Raw genomic sequence first — 16,169 nt, 5'->3', positions numbered from 1 at the left:
GAACCAGAAGAATAGAAGAGGAGGCTTTAAATATATTGGGCCATGGTGCTTATAGTTACTTACCAGCTCTCTTCATACAAATCTAGAATTAGCTGCTTTTCAGTAGGCTGAGTTTCAAGATACTTATTTTTATTGCTCATTCAGAGTAGTATTCTTACTGGAAACAGATTTCAGGGGGAAAAAAATACACTTCCTTAGAAAAGGTGTGGTTTTGTAACTGAAAAGATGTGTGAATCTGAGCTATTAGTTGACTGCAGTGTTTTAATACTTTTTTTTGAAAAGGATCCCAATGCCTATGACCTCTGAAACATGCTCTCTCAGTGACCATTAATGGTTTGTTTTGTGTCAGGCAATGTTTTTGGTTTTGTGATTATTTTACATAGATTTTTCAGCCTCCTGCTTCAGCAGTCATGATGTCAGTTATTTACATTTCAGTAAAATGTTTGTCGTAGCTTTCAAATATGCGGGGACTGTAGACAGACAGTGTTTATCCCATTGTAAAGACTGTCAGAAGCGGCTGGCTTTAACAACACAGTCAGGCCCGGTATTTACGTTTTACTCTCTAAACTCTCAGGCCGGTGGGGTATGGTGACCGTAGCCAGTGTGGAGATTGGTAGGCGTTTTTTGGGAAGGCACGCGGAATTGCCTAGCTGGCTGCTCCCGATTCCCGCCGCCCCCCCCAGTAATACAGACTGAATTGTCAGAACCCAAAACAATAGAATTAAAAACTGCTGTAGAACTTAAGGTATGGAACAAAAGCAATGGTAAATGGAACACGTGTAAGCTTTTTCACTGTTCATGATAAATTTCTTCAAGTCTCTATGGAGATTTAAGATTTCTCCATGTGTGTATGTGTGTGTGTACATGTATATAAATATATGCATGACATGTATATACAGACAAAATAGATTTCAAAAGCAAGTACTCTATGCTCTAAATACTCAGTGTTATTATTTATAAGTATATTTAAGAATACAGTGGGAGTTGTGATTGCCAAACTCCTACGTGTTTTATTTTGGTGCTGCAAAAAATTTGTGCAGCTGGCTGGAGCACCTGGGTAGCTGTGTGTTTCTAGGGCAGCAGGGTGGTGTAGCCATCAAAGAGAGAACTGGAAGACCCTGAATATAGTGGCTCGATTTGATTTTTCAGAAGAATAGAATTCTGGACCAGCTGAAAGGCAGTAATGCATCTTTAAGGTTTTCGTAACTTGCTGTTGATTATATTTGAACTGCATTATTGCTTTGAATGAGGATTAGACAAGATACTGTAATTTGATATCAAACTTTTGAAGGAAGTTTGAATTCATAAGCTAAGAAAGAGTGACATAAATAGTGTATTTTACGCTAGATTATATCATTGGAAAAATCAGACTAGCTTTAAAGCACACAGGCCATAGCTTGAAGTTTATGGCTTTTATTTCGTAATTGAAGAAAACTCTAAAGTGTGAATTAGAAGCAGCAAGTTTTGAACCTAAATTTTGGCTAAAAACAATTGATCCAGATTTAGCTTGGTTCTGTTAATCTGCTAGATTCCTTAGGGGCAAGGAAGATCAGTATCACTGAAGAAAGCAAGAGTGTTAGCACGTGGAGCAATGGTTCAGTAATCTTTTCAAAATTCGTATTTCTTGTATTTGGAACATCGAAGGGTCAGCTGAGAATAAGACAGTGGCAAAAATCTGTGGGCCTAAAAAACCTCTTATGATCCCCCCCCCAACTATTCTGTTTGGCTTTTATGTAGGGAAAGGAAGAGATGGAGAGAGGAAGACAGTAATAGATGAGCTTGGGAGTTGTGAATAGAATACGTTGCTTCTGTAGGCAAGCTGCAGTCACCAGTTAAGTGTTATGGATATCTGCATCTCTAGGAGAAACCCAGCATGAAGGCTGATACATGGCTGGAGTGAGGGCTGGAGACATCACAGGAGATGTTGGCTTATCTGTCACCCTCTTACTGAATCAGAAAAAGCATCATAGGGCATTATGTCTGAGAAAGGGTGAAAATTACTCTTTACCTAAGTCATGGACTAGTGGCTTTACCCAAATTACAGCCACATTGTCTGTATTTTGGGATCTTAGTGTATACATGCATACACACACAGGCACATTACCCAACCGATGATGTGTATAGCCTCACACCCGATTCATTTCTGTCTGACTGAAGCTTCTAAAAGTTATTTAACATTTATGTTTAAGCATCATTATAGTAATGAAAAGCTTGATCACGATGCAAAACCTTTATAGGCACATTTGGGATTGAGAGATGTTTGTATTTTCCTTGACAGGGCGAGTTCTGTGCTGCTGCAGCCCACTGCTGTTTTCTTGTTTACTTGATATCTCCCATTTCCCCACTAGAGGACACTACTGGCAGAAACAACACGGCCTGTGAATCCTTAGAAGTAATAAATCTATTCAGAAGTCAAGTTTATTTTGGAAGAAAAATGCTTACGGAAGATTTTAATTTCATTAATACTGATATGATTTCTAAGGTCAAAGGCATTACCAGCTAAATTAATTTGCATGGTGCTTCTCAGAGTCCTGTGTTTAGTTATGGCTGTGTTCAAAACAGACTTTAAAATATTGTTGATTTTTGTGTCAGACAAACAGGCCCCAGTTGTGTTCAGCTCGAGTACTCCTATCGGAGCACGCCTTCTTCTTTCTGATACCAGGTTAAGCCAGTTCGGCAGCACTTCATGTGCCAATCTGCTCAGAAATTCCACAACTTCTTTTCCTACCGAGCTTCTTACAGGAGCATGTCTCCTGGTTTTGGTGCCCATTGGGCTTGGCGGCGGTGGCAGGGGTGCCTTGGGACCAGCGGCAGGGCTGGCCTCCAGCCGGTGAGACGAGCTGACAGCTGCGGGTGGAAAGGAGCCAGCAAAGGCCCACGCGTCCCACGGCAGCCCCACGCCCTTGCAGCAGTGTGGTGGGACCCCGCAGAGGCATCAATGCTGTCGCGTTGCGACCTGCCGCCTTTCTGTTATCTATGTGGTACATGTCTTTTGGCTCTTAACCCTGTGAAGAGTTTGATATACGGTGTGTTGGTTTACACCAAAAAGCCTTCTTTTATATTGGGCAGTGGGCTTTTTGTGGCCAAAGCTTTTGAAAAATTAAGCAGAGACTCACTCGCTATCTTAACACTGCTTTCATCAGCATTTTGGGATTTTGTTGTTTATGAAGTAGGTGCTACTCTTGTTACTCTATAGATAAGCAGAAGTTATATCTTCAAGCTTCATTTTAGCTAAACATGTGATGTATTTCTATACAAAGAATGGATTGATATTTTAATCCATCCATCATTTTTTAAACTTTGGATACTCCTGCAGTAGCCAGTTCCAGAGCTACAGTGATGTCATGCAAAGGGAAGTTATTAATCAAATGCAAAGCTGAATTATAACAGTTAACAAATGATTTAAAGTCAAAATCCAAACTTTATGAAGTATGTTGAATTGCAAAACTTAAAAATAAATTCATTTTGTCAGATAAAACTAGAATTCAGGCCCTTGGAACTCTGTATTTTACCAACAAAAATGTAATAATTTTGCTAACACAGAATGTATCGCAGGGAATTCTGTATTTATGCTTCCTTTCTTGCAAGTGTTAATCTAGTCTGTAGCTGCCTGAGTTCAGAGCATGAACTCGGGAACTGATGACGCAGGTAGAATTGATGGAAAATCTGACATGGAAATAACCCTTCTCAAAATTAATTCACTTCTTTAACCCCTTTAACTGGGAGAGTAGGGATTTTAATGTGTACGTGTTCAGCACTGGGTGCCAGCGATGCACGGTGCCACTAAGACATGGTTCGGAGAAGGCTCAGCAGTGTTCGAAGCGTGGAGTATAGCGTGTGGTACTGTATCTACCATCTTAATCACATATGATCCAAACTGCTCCTAGTAGTAGAAACATCGCCTGATCTGCTGGGCTGCGACAGTGGGTTTGGTAGCAGTAGCACGGTGGCTGTGAGTTCAGAGAGGAGCTCTTCGGACGGCGTTTTCTGCCCAGCAGCCAGCCCCCAGCCCTGCCAGGAGGCAGTCAGCAGGGACGAGTGGTGTGGGTTGCGAGTAGGACCAGGCAGCTTTGGATCGTCAATAATTCGTTTGCCCAGAGTTTCTGTAATCTGTGGATTAACCCTTTTCTCAAGATGAACATATAAATAGCAACTTGTTACTAGAGGTCAGCCACAGACTATTTTTTACCTTGTTTGCTGGAAATGGTATTAAAAGGCAAGTTTGGTTCGCAGATAAGCTCTGCAGTGTACTTACTCTGAGATTGTTTGGAGGTTAATTTACTGTGCACAGCGTGTGTAGCTGAAAAGGGCTGTGCTGATCTCTGGTTCTGTGGGGTGCGGTTAAATGTCAGCTCCGAGGGCACTGAGGCTGCACTCTATGATATGTGGCCTTTTGCTGTCAGATCAGGCTTTTTCCCTGCTGTGTCAGTTTAGAACTAATACATTGTATCAGAATGGAAATAATGGATAGATACACAGTCCAAGGTATGCAAAGTTTCTTCACTAAGCATTTACAAGACAAGAGATATGTTTTAATATCATTAAAGTTCAGGCACTGATTTCTCAGCGATGAGAAAATGCCCTACACAGGCACATTTCTGCTAATGAGCAGATGATAGTTTAGAGATCGTGATAAAGTAGTGATTAGTATAGTTTCTAAAGAAATGAAGTTATTATTTCATTTAGTCTGATGGTATTATATTTATACACACATTTTCTTTAAAGTGTTTTTAAAATTCTGCGTCTGATTTGAGACCATCACTTCTGACTTGAGAACACATCCCCAAGAGGTCTCTGTTGGCTGTCCTCATGTTTGCAGTACTTCACAGACGCACGGTGTTCACTGCCTGTTGCTGTCCTGGTGGTGGGGTAATGGGCAAACAGTCCCAGAGGTTACAGGAGCACCCAAGGCAATCCGTGTGAAAGCTTTCTTTAGGGTTCAAGTACTTTTTACTGCACTGCAGGTCTTTGAGCAACCATCGGTCCCTCTCTATATGTCTTCTCCCATAGAATTTTAATATCTGTAGTTTTGCTTGATTGCGCTGGTTTACGTAGTGTAAGTTCAGCTGAAATCAGTGCTGCTTTCTGGTGCCTGAAAGCTTGCAATAGTGAAGTATCAGCCATGGGGCTTTAAGAGTCAGTGGTGCAAGAGATCTGTAACTTGCCTACTCACTGGGTGATTTCTTGTCCAGTAAACTGCTGAGAGAGAACAGGACACGATCACGTAGTCATGCTTTCTAGATACTTCTTTGGGAACTTCTGTGTATGAGATTAATCACAAGAAGTCGAATTGGCCTTAGCTAATGGAGCCATCCGTGGACATCTAGGAGTAGTTGTTCCTGGTTTTAGAGACTTAAACCTTCATCCTTGCTTTCCTCCTGTAATTGATGCATTTACTAGATGCCCTGTTATTTGCGAATAAACATTTCTTTTTAGTAAGCACAAGTGCTGCAATGCTCAGTGCTGTCTGTCACAATATAAGGACAATTCTTATTTTTCCAAGCAAGAGTGGCGGTTTGCTGTTTTGCTGCTTAGCACGAGTGAAAGCAGTTGACCAGGTAATGTGGGATTCCTGGTTTGCCTGTCTTTCCTTTATAGCTTTCACTGATTCTTGGAACTTCACAAAGGGGATTGTGAGGGGCCTGTCCTGGTCAGCAGAAGGGTTAACAGAGTGCCTCACTGTGATTCTACTGTAGCAGTGAAAAGACACTGCAGAACTTGGAAGGAGATTGTGTAAATGAGGTTCGTCTAAGTCAGTGAGATAATACAGTGATTAAGTAAGGAGCCCTATCTAATATGGTTTACCTTACAATATGGGCAGAAGTTTGGAAACAGAAGAATAAATAAAATATATAATGTGTGCAGACAGAAATTAAGTGTATGAGCACGTGACATTTTGTGTTTGCAGGGCAGACTTAAGAATCCATTTCCCAGGAGTGGCGTTGTCCCTAGGCCTGGACCAATTTTAAGTTGCTTGTCAATAATGTACTTGCAGAGAGTACAGTAGTGAATGCATCCTCTTTTTTTATTTTTTGTTTAATTAAAAAATAATGTAAGCCTCATTTTTATTGTTGCATCTGAGTGATGTATCAGATACTGCCTTTTTCATTAATTCTTCTTTGTTGTACTTAATCAACTTCCTTTATACTAAATATAAGATTTGTGAAGTTGCAGTTAGTACACCTGAGCTATTCAAGTGAAAAAAATGGTATTATCTGAAGTCTTAGATGCTAGAGGCCAAGCTCTACACCAGAGCGTGCATGTACTGAACGTGGTGCGGGGAGTGAAGTATCTTCTGCGAGACAAGGCACGGTTGCCTGCCTGCCGTCTCAGCAGCTGGGGAGATGCTGGGTCCGGGTCCTCACCGAGACGGAGCCACAGAGATTAGTCTGGATGGAGTGTAAACACAGAGACCAGGGGAGCTGCCTTGGCAGCTCTGTAAGGTGGCAGAACCAGCCTGAAGGCTTCAGAATTTGCACTTTGCTTTGCGGGAGAAGATGCAAAGCAGCATTTCTCAAGCCCTCCTTTCTGTGGCCTTGCATAGCATTACCTCAAGAGCTTGGGTGCTGTAGCAGGTAAGCAGTGGGCGAGGGAGGAGTTGCTCCACGTACCTGCTAGGTTGGTCCTGAATGAAGGAACACCCGCCCCAATGGTGTACACAGGCTGCTGAGCCAGGGCTGGCTTGTGTTTAACCCGCAACTGGTTTCCCGTTGATATTCAGTGCTTGAAATTCTACTGTGGGTGAAGTCACCCATGTTTGAATACCACTTTGACGTTTTCAGATGGAACAGGGTGTTACTGTAATACTAATTTTACTAGAGAGAAGTATTACAGGGAACAAAATTGTCTGTTTAAGTAGAAAATATTATTTTCATATACTCTACCGTGCTTTTCACTGTGTAAAATTTAATGTCTGGAGGACTAATCAAAGTGTAGATCTGCTACAATCACAGACATATCTGTGATTTTTGCATGTGCATGTAGAGATACTTGTGTATTTATTGGGGGGGGGCAAAAGAAAAAAAAAAAGGAGCCCGCCCAGGATTCAGTTGTCTGGTTTGTTTTTCTAAGGCAGCTTTGAACTGCATTTCTTAGCCCCTGGCGTTTTAGATAGAATCTTCAAACACTAGATAAAAGGAAAGGAGAAAATTCTTAAGGTGGATTTCAACGATATTTTACTAATTAGTTATTATTTCTTCCTTCAGTGTACAGTCTAACAAGCGTAGAATAGAGTTGCCCGAGTTCAGAGTGTTCTTTCAGGAACAGAAGTCAGAATGTTTCAGAGTATTTGGGTTTCCTTCAGAAATACTTTCTTCTGAACGGTTTTAGTTCCTGAGGCCTGTTGGAAGAGGCTTTCCAGATCCACTGCTTATTTGGACATAGTGGGCAGGATGAGCAGAAGGCCTTCTTTGGGCTGATGAAGGATAATACTCTTTTTTAATATACATAAAACTATTGGTTGTGGAGGATTGGCTTTGAGGGAGGGTTTACACCAGAGTATTTAAGTTAATTCAAAAAGATCTCAGATAGTCAAAGTGTGAGGTGCTAAAGTTACGTAGAACAGAGATGGTAAAGCTGGCATCAGATCATTTCAGCTGTTAAAGCTCTGCGTTATTTCTGGTTCTGCTCTCCTTATCAACTAATAATAATACTTTAACAGGAGAAATGTATGGAAGTGAGTACTTTGGTCCAGGACATTGGATTTCACCCAATAACTCTTGCACCAAATTAATAAATTATGATTTAACTAGGATCATATTTTTCTAGGAGATAATCAGGTTTGATTTAAAAACTTCAAATGATTGAGAGTCGACTATATCCTAAGTATATTATGCTCGTCATTAATTACTCTTGGCATTAAAAAAAATCATTTTATTCTTACCTGAACTCATCCAGTTTCAGCTTCCAAGTGTTAGCGCTTGCTGTGCGTTATCAGAAATCTTCCCCTCCTCATTCAAGTACTTCCACATTGTGATCCCATCGTATTTTTACTTTCCCCAGCATAAGCTAAACTGTACTTCTGTCGTGTCTCGTGAGGAGGCCAATTTCTCTGACCTCGTGTCTTCTGTCTTGCAAATCTTCCAGTTTGCCAAATGTCCTGCGGAAAGGGGAGCGGCAGCGCAGGACTGCGGGTTTGGTCTCGCCCCTGTCCTGGAGTGTCGTGTGTGGAAACCGAAAGCTGTTGCAAGTGGATGTTCCCTTTATTTCACTCTGAGTTACTTGGTGTTACCTGCTGACTTGTATAAATAAATCAGGGGTTTTTCCCCTGATGTGGTTTTATTTGAGAAGCACAGCGTTTATATTCTCCGACTGCCGTAATGAGGGAAACAAAACCCAGCAAGGTAACAGCACAGGTCAGCTGGCCTTTTCATGCATTTCTTTGCTGACCGTGTTAGGTATGATGAGGCATATCTGTAAATCAATTTTTTTAGCTGTATTTCTCTGTGCCAAATGTCAGATAATGAGATTAAAACATTATTTTGAGCTTCCTATTTAGTCTGCTAGTTTTTGAATTTGCCAGCCATACTCGCATCATCGGGTAAGTGGTGCTGCTGAAGGTGCCACAGATGCCAAGCCCTGATGAAATCCACCCTATCTTGTTAATGAACACACGGCCAGTTGTTCCCCATCTGCCGCCTCTGTCTGAAAGGTTAGGAAGCCCTTCCTTCGTGATCACAAAGGACATAATTATTGTCTGTAGAGGAGTCAAGTACAAAGACAGTTCATCCAGTCTGACCGCTACTGCACTGCAGGCCACCAAAGATTAACAGCTGCTTCTCCTTTGATTAGGTTAGGTAATAACAGTTACTTTAGTTAATAATTGGATGGATTCCCAGGCCATGTAATTCAGGTTTAGGCTGTCATTTTTTGCTGGCATGTAGCTAAGCTGTATTATTGGAACGGAGCCTGTAATCCTATTAGTCAGCTGTCACTCAAGCCCTAGGGCAGAGAAGGGGAATTCAAATCCGTCAAGGTGTTGTAACAGGTAGGTAAAGAAGTCAGCTGCACTTGCCCAGTGTGCAGGGAGCTTTCTTGATTGTTTGTCATAATTTTAAAGAAAAGGATTAATTTCAAGTTTCTTAAAATGTTTAATTCATAATTAATCCATAAAGCAGTTACATGATTAGTTTAATTTATTGTGATTTCTGTTTACTTTGCCACGCGTGCATTAGTGTACACACATTCTCTGCTAAAGTTACTTGATTCATGCACTCTTTTGCTGAAATTAGTTGCCGTGTGCTCAAAGTAACAAGTTTATAATGGTCTGAAGATTAAGGATACATACTTCATATCACGTCAGCTGTGTTGGCTTTCCTCCTGCACTGACAAGACCACCGTATTTCGCAGTGCTACAGACTGGTGAGGAAGGAAGAAGACAGAAGGGTTTTTTCTTGTATTGGTTTTGAATGCTGCAGGTGCTGTTCTGAAAACTGTGTCTGATGTTGGTTTTGTAGTGGTTAAGACACATCTAGGTGGCATCCCCAAGGTGGATGAGCCACCTCCTGTCTCTGTTAAGAAACGCGTAGATGGCAGTAACAATCATTTTTTGCCCACATGTTCATTTCTCCCTGCTCTCCTGCGTGACCAGGTAGCATCAGAGCTTTGAAATCCTTTTGTGGTTAAACACCAAATTGTTTACAAATGTTATTTGAAGTAGTTGTGAATTTCTGAAAATACGTGTAAGCAAGCCAAATTTTCACATACCGTTTGAAAACCAGAAGCGTTTTCTTTTGTTCAACAAACATGAACCCTGTTATATCAGTTGCCTTGGCTGGATAACCTTCCCAATCTAAATATGCAGCCGCTGAAAGAACAGTTTCTATAGTGAAATTATGAAATGGTTTTCATAAGCATCCAGCTAAGTAATTTGGGAGCCCATTAGAAGTCTGGAGGATTCTTTCAAGCAGCAGACATGTGCCATACTGGTTTATGCTCTTTTCAAATAGGGATCTAATATTTACTCCCTACAGGATCTGCCATTTTTCGTACTCGCATGGCGCCTGGTCTGCCCTGTGCCTTGGGTGCTACCAGAGTAAAAGTCATGGTTACCTGAATGGTTCTTTCATTCCGACACCCGTTCAAACGGGGACCAATTTAAAAGAAGAATATTATGTGAGGAAGACTTTGAATAACTTATATGCCTCGGTCTTCTTTTGAATTTCTAATACATTTCAATTTGTATCAGCTAGTGTAAAGCTTTAGCGCCACAGAAATTAACAGAGTTTAACAGAGTTTGGGTCATATTTTGAAGGATAGAGGTTAATTTTAGAAAGAAAGACAAATTGGATAAGATGGCATGCTCCAATGTGTTAATGCTTTGAGAAAGATTTCTTTAGATGACTACATAAATACTTCAAAATTTGAAAATCGCCTCTGAATTAATTCAGACATATTTTAAAATAATTTGGTATTGTTTGCCTGCTATACTTCAGACAATATTTGTCAGCATTGGGGAGATTTAATTCTGTTTGTTCTTTATACTCAGCTCATCAATACGAGGTCTCATATTGTGGATAGCTGAGGGAATGGCCTGCGCACCATTCCTTTTCTCACTGTTTCCTCTGGTACCACAGCTGCACAGTATTCACGCTGAAAACATCAGTAACGCAATATTGAAGTGCCCCTTCTGCTCCTTTGTGGGTAGGGCACGTTCTCCCCTCGGTTCCCATGACCCCCGCTGACCCAAGGCCAAGCTCAAGGAGCAGTGTCTGAACCTGGGATTCTCGATAGCAGGACGTTGCCTGGGGCCACGGCCGTTCACAGGCAGCGTGTACCAGCAGTTACTGCAGTAATCAACATTGCCTTTTAGTAAGGGGGTTAGAAGCTCGTGGAGTTCTCCGTCTTGAAAGAATGCTTGGAGATAAATGTACTGAATATCATGCCAAAAGTAGTGTATTCCTAATCCCTACGTGGCAGTTTTATAGATCTTTGTAAGCCCAGTGAACAAATACTGTGCTCATGTATCTCTCCCAACTTTGCTGCTGGTTTGTTTCTTTTATTTAAGGTTTTTTCCCCTCTCTTTTCCATGCACATCGTTAGGGATTTGTTTCCCTGATGGCTAAGCACCAGTGTGCCCTGGTATGCCCTTGTTGCCAGGAAGGCCAATGGGAACCTGGGGTGCATTAAGAGGAGTGTGGCCAGCAGGTTGAGGGAGGTTCTCCTCTACTCTGTCCTAGTGAGGTCCCATCTGGAGTACTGTGTCCAGTTCTGGGCTCCCCAGTTCAAGAAAGATGAGGAGCTACTGGAGAGAGTCCAGCGGAGGGCTCTGAGGATGATGAGGGGACTGGAGCATCTCTCCTACGAGGGGAGGCTGAGGGAGCTGGGCTTGTTCAGCCTGAAGAAGAGAAGGCTGAGAGGGGACCTTAGAAATGCCTACAAATATCTGCAGGGTGAGTGTCAGGAGGACAGGGCCAGACTCTTTTCAGTGGTGCCCAGCGACAGGACAAGGGGCAACGGGCACAAACTGAAGCAGAGGAAGTTCCAGCTGAACACGAGAAAGAACTTCTTCACTCTGAGGGTGACGGAGCCCTGGCCCAGGCTGCCCAGGGAGGTTGTGGAGTCTCCTTCTCTGGAGATATTGAAGAACCACCTGGACGCAGTCCTGTGCAGCCTGGTCTGGGTGACCCTGCTTCGGCAGGGGGTTGGACTGGGTGACCCACAGAGGTCCCTGCCAACCCCCACGATGCTGGGATTCTGTGAAATGATGATTAGTTTTTATGAGTAATCTAGAGAGGAGAATAATAGGACATAAAGCTAAATCATATAAAGCTGGAGAAATTACAAACTCACTTTTGTTTGATAGAACATGTATCAGTAAAGGAAGTTCTTTAAAATGTAAATTTGTATTTTGCAAAGTATACTTGTATTTTAGCAAAGTATTAGACAAAAATGAAACAGGCTCTTTGAAAAAAGTCTGACTTTACAGAAGTGATGCTGAAAAGAAGTGATGCTCCAGATTGAAGTGGAAGGAGAACATGTAGGAAATCAAATAGCTTCAAAAGATTAATATTCTTTTTAAACAGATACATGAGGATCTCTTTGCAGAAATATTGTAGCTACTTTCAGTGTGGCTCTGGTGACTGATTTGGCGGGGGGGGAAGATGTTCCTTTCCACACACTTCATTATGAGGTATTTATGGAGAAAAGAGGAGTTCTGGAAAAAAATCACAGATGAGAGAAGTTTACATGAAAAAAATAAAAGAGGAGGATGGCTTTAGCATGAATGAATATACAGAGTTGAGAAACAAGCCGAAGTAGGAAAATGTGACAGTGTACGTTTTCAAGAATGAAGTAATCACTAAGGGGAGAAACAAAACGAGGGCAATAAAACAGGATATAACTCAGAGTAATGGGATGAAATAGAGAAAGGGCATATTTGGTCTAAATGACAGGAAAGACTTCTTGGCTGTGAGAGTTAATAGGTTGTGGCATAATCTCCCATGAGAAACAGGGAGAGTGAGAAGTGGGAAGTGCTTGGCATGTTTAAAACTGGAGTAGCGCTAACAAATAAGGCCGTAGCAAAGAAATCAGCAGCGTCACGGAAATGTCTGTCTAGTCTGTGTGCTGTGACGCCGATGTGCGAGTTGTCTGCAGAAATCCTCGTGCGCAGTTAGCTACACTGGCTGCGTGTGTACGTCGACTACCGAGGAAAGCGCCTGCTTGAAATAACGAAATCTCTCTTTACACTTGTGAAGTTTAAGGTGAAGGGAGAAGGGACCCGTTAGAAGGGTCCCGGGCGCTGGGGTGTGCTGACCCGCTCTGTAGCACCAGGGCAGTGGGGAGAAGGTTTGGGAACTGCGGCCGTTAGCCGAGGTGCCCCGATGATACGAGGCGATTTGTGGCAGGGCTGTTCCTCTGCTGTTCGATTGTCTCTCCTCCTGGAACAGCGCTGCAGGGAGCGGTGCTTGCTGCGGCTTCACCCCGCGCGGGCTGGGTGGGCAGCTGCTGTGCTGTGTGCCGTCGGGGTCCCCAGCCGAGGGTTGCTTCAGGAGGCTGCTGCTGGGGTAGCCTGGTGTCTGGCTGAGTTGACAGGGAGGGAGAGGAGCTAAAGGAGGAATACAGGAGTGAACTCAAAAATAACTCTGCAGTTAAGGCATGCATAGTGGGCTAACTGGACTAAAATCGACTGCTAGGCATTACATTGATCAGTTGGCCTGTAGGAAATCAGTGGCTGATTGCCTTAACTGCTTGGTGAGTTGGCACACAGATTCCTGTTCACTTGAGGCTAGTTATGCCTTCAAAGGTAAACCTTTTGGCTGCCTAAAAATCTACATGCAGGTCGTATGAATTGGGGAAAACGGTTTCTTTTTCAATGTCTGACTTCCCTGTTTGAACAGGTTTTCTGGAGCTTTGAACAACTCATTTAAATAGATATAACTGTTTGCTTGAAAGAAACTTAATGGAGAGAAAGTTGCATGAGTTTAAAAAAAGAGTAAGATAGGTACTTTTGTGTTTACATATTAATGTCAAATTCTCACAGGGAAAATATTTCCCTTCTAATCAATTACAGTTCTAATTGTTCAGAGAAAGATTTTATTGCCAGAGTCACTAGGATCTTTTCCTGTTGCACAGTGTGTATATGTATTTTTCCATTATAGTATGATACATTTTTTATGGACTAATAATGATTGTATTTATAGAGCTTCCCATTTCTTCTCGCAAGCCAAATGCTTGCAGCAATGGGGGAAAAAAATATTTCTTATAAACTAGAATATCCTCATCATGGACAAAATTAAGATGATGAAATACAAAGTTACAGAAGAAAAAGGTCTTGCTTGCTTTATTTTAAACAGTAGGAGATAAAACCAATTTTGCAGGAAAGGCAGAGGGCGTGGGTCAGTTCTAAAATCTGGGACCTGCTCCAGCAAAAACTCAGACATTTGCAAGCTGTAAGAATGATGGTAAAATTGTATTTAAGTGTTAAATTCTGCTAAGTGGAAGTTCAAAGAGGCCGCTTAGAAGAAAGGAAAGCTAATCTAGACAGCTAGGAACACGTACCAGACTAGTTAAATTGAATCTTTCCATTTATAACCAACAGCATAGCATAACAAATGCAAAACAAGCTGGATGCAAATGTCGTACCTCAAAGCTAAAAATATTTATTCATTCTGCTACGTTTTGAGTAAGCTGCAAGCAAAGGACCTAGGGCAGGTAGTAAGTAGGAGCTGCCAAAGAGATGAACTGCACCAGTTGTCCAGGTGACATCTTCAGACTTCACCCCTGTAGCTTCCCATAACTGAAGCACTACCAAAAATCACATCTAGATTTTTAACCTGATTCTTAAACTCCAAGCGATTAATTTGAGAAGACAGAACAGCTGACCAAGTTGTACACTCAACAGCGTCTGTCAGGCAACGTTTCTGTCTTCCTGAGATGAAGGCTAAAATAAGCCAGCTGAGTGGTGGCACTGTCAGGCTTTCTTCCAGATCCGCAACTGAGCTTACGGGGTCCACGTTCTGTGAATGTGTAACCAGGGATCATCACCATAATGGTGGTAGTCACGTTTTGAAGTCATCTGCCTCAGCTGTTTTGTGCATCCAATGAACACACGAGGGAACAAGCCTGGAAGTTGTCTCGTTCTGGAGAAGTCTGTAAAAAACAAGTACCCGTCTAGAGGTTGTCTATATTCAGTAAATCATATACAAAGCAATGAAGTATAGCTGCAGAGGTAACAGCAACAGGTAAAGATTAGGTTTATTAAAACCCCTATAACAGTATGTCAGTACAGAAAATACGATCTTCAGCTGTAGTACCTGTGTAGTATTTGATATGTGTATACAATCTTCAGGAAAAATCGCACCTGGGAATTTCAACTCCTGCTCTAAAGAATGCTGTTCCCGGTGCACTGGCAGTGAAATGCTGTTTTTCAAAGGTGTTAATCATGATGAATATATGTATTAAGGATTTTCTACATTGATGAAACTCAGGACAATTTTCTATCGGGCGTATATTTTACATAGGAATTTCTTTAATTTCTGTTGGTTCTCTGTTTGTCTAGAACACAGCAGATCAAATAGCATTTCGGGCTGCAGGAGGACTGACTGCCCTGGAAAATGTTCTGCAGGCGGTGACTTCTCCCACCAATCTCAACGCGGTTTCACGGATTCCTTTTAAGTAAGTATGATCGGTCCTTCGTTTGCCACTTAGAATCACTAGAATATTTATTTCACATCTGCTGCTTCACTGCTTTGTCTCCTCATAGTCCAATATTGAACTTCAAGTTAAAAAATTGTGCCATAACTCTACGCTGCCGTGGAAGGTGAAAGATGTTTCCACTCAACCTCTGGTTTTCTAACTTGGTGATGTTATTTCTAGCTATGATATATTTGAGCAGCATTACCCCTGATTGTACAAAATGAGAAAAGAGCAAACTGTATGAAGCAGAAGGAGGAGATACATATCTTTTGAAGTTAGTCTGTAAAGATCTCCTGTGGGAAGTGGGGGAATTTTTTTAGGGGTTGTAATTCACTGGAGCCTGCCTGCTTTTAAAATGAAACAGTTGTAAGATACTGCTGGTTGAAAGGACTTCTACAAACAGGTAAGTCAAAATTCTTGTGGATTAGAGGAATTCCTCTTTATAGCATGTAAGAATAGAAGGACTTAAATGTCTAAGCCCCCCAGAAAAGGTGGTGACTAAACAGAAAGCCTGCAAAAACTGGTAACTTAAAAGCATGCTTTTTCCCCTAATCTCTGACTGTAATTTTTATCCATTCAAAGGCACATATGTGCTTTTAGAGCAGAGCTAGGCACACCTTTAGTACACGAGGAACCAAGCCCAGGAATATACTGTTGTGTACCATTGTCATCATTTGTAGGTATTTTTTAGCATTGTAATGATTTTGAATTCAAATGCTACCTTGTGTGGGTCTGGATTAAAACTGTCCTTTAATACGTTATGGGACAGGTGTGAAGTGCTAGGAAAGAACACCAAGGGAAAAAACCTGCGTTTAATGTCTTGAGTTTGCTCTTCAGAGAGAATAAAATTCTTGCCTTCCCGCCAAGTCGTGCAGAATGCACTTGCTGCAAGTCCAGCCAGCTCCACTGATGAGCAGTCCTGAGCTGGTCCTGTGGTGAGCAGCTCAGCAGCAGCCTTTGGGCTCGTTAACTTGCAGAGGCTCTAATTTATCCTCGTCAATGTGCGGTAGGCTTTGCAAGGGAAAGGGCTGCAC

General features: G+C 42.0%; 1 protein-coding gene across 2 annotated transcripts in view; it reads left to right on the top strand.

Moving 5' to 3' along the window:
- The window catches only part of SCAPER (S-phase cyclin A associated protein in the ER), a 175,535-nt gene that overhangs the window by 104,606 nt on the left and 54,760 nt on the right, over positions 1-16,169 (top strand). For both annotated transcript variants that reach the window (XM_075431781.1, XM_075431780.1), the window contains exon 24: positions 14,999-15,114. In XM_075431781.1, coding sequence (XP_075287896.1) covers positions 14,999-15,114 — 116 coding nt within the window. The remainder of the gene's footprint in view (positions 1-14,998; positions 15,115-16,169) is intronic.

The sequence above is a fragment of the Opisthocomus hoazin genome, chromosome 10 (assembly GCF_030867145.1).
Source record: "Opisthocomus hoazin isolate bOpiHoa1 chromosome 10, bOpiHoa1.hap1, whole genome shotgun sequence".
In the NCBI taxonomy this organism is placed as follows: Eukaryota; Metazoa; Chordata; class Aves; order Opisthocomiformes; family Opisthocomidae; genus Opisthocomus; species Opisthocomus hoazin.
Note: the sequence above shows the minus strand (reverse complement) of the source record. Positions and strands in the feature narration are given on the sequence as shown.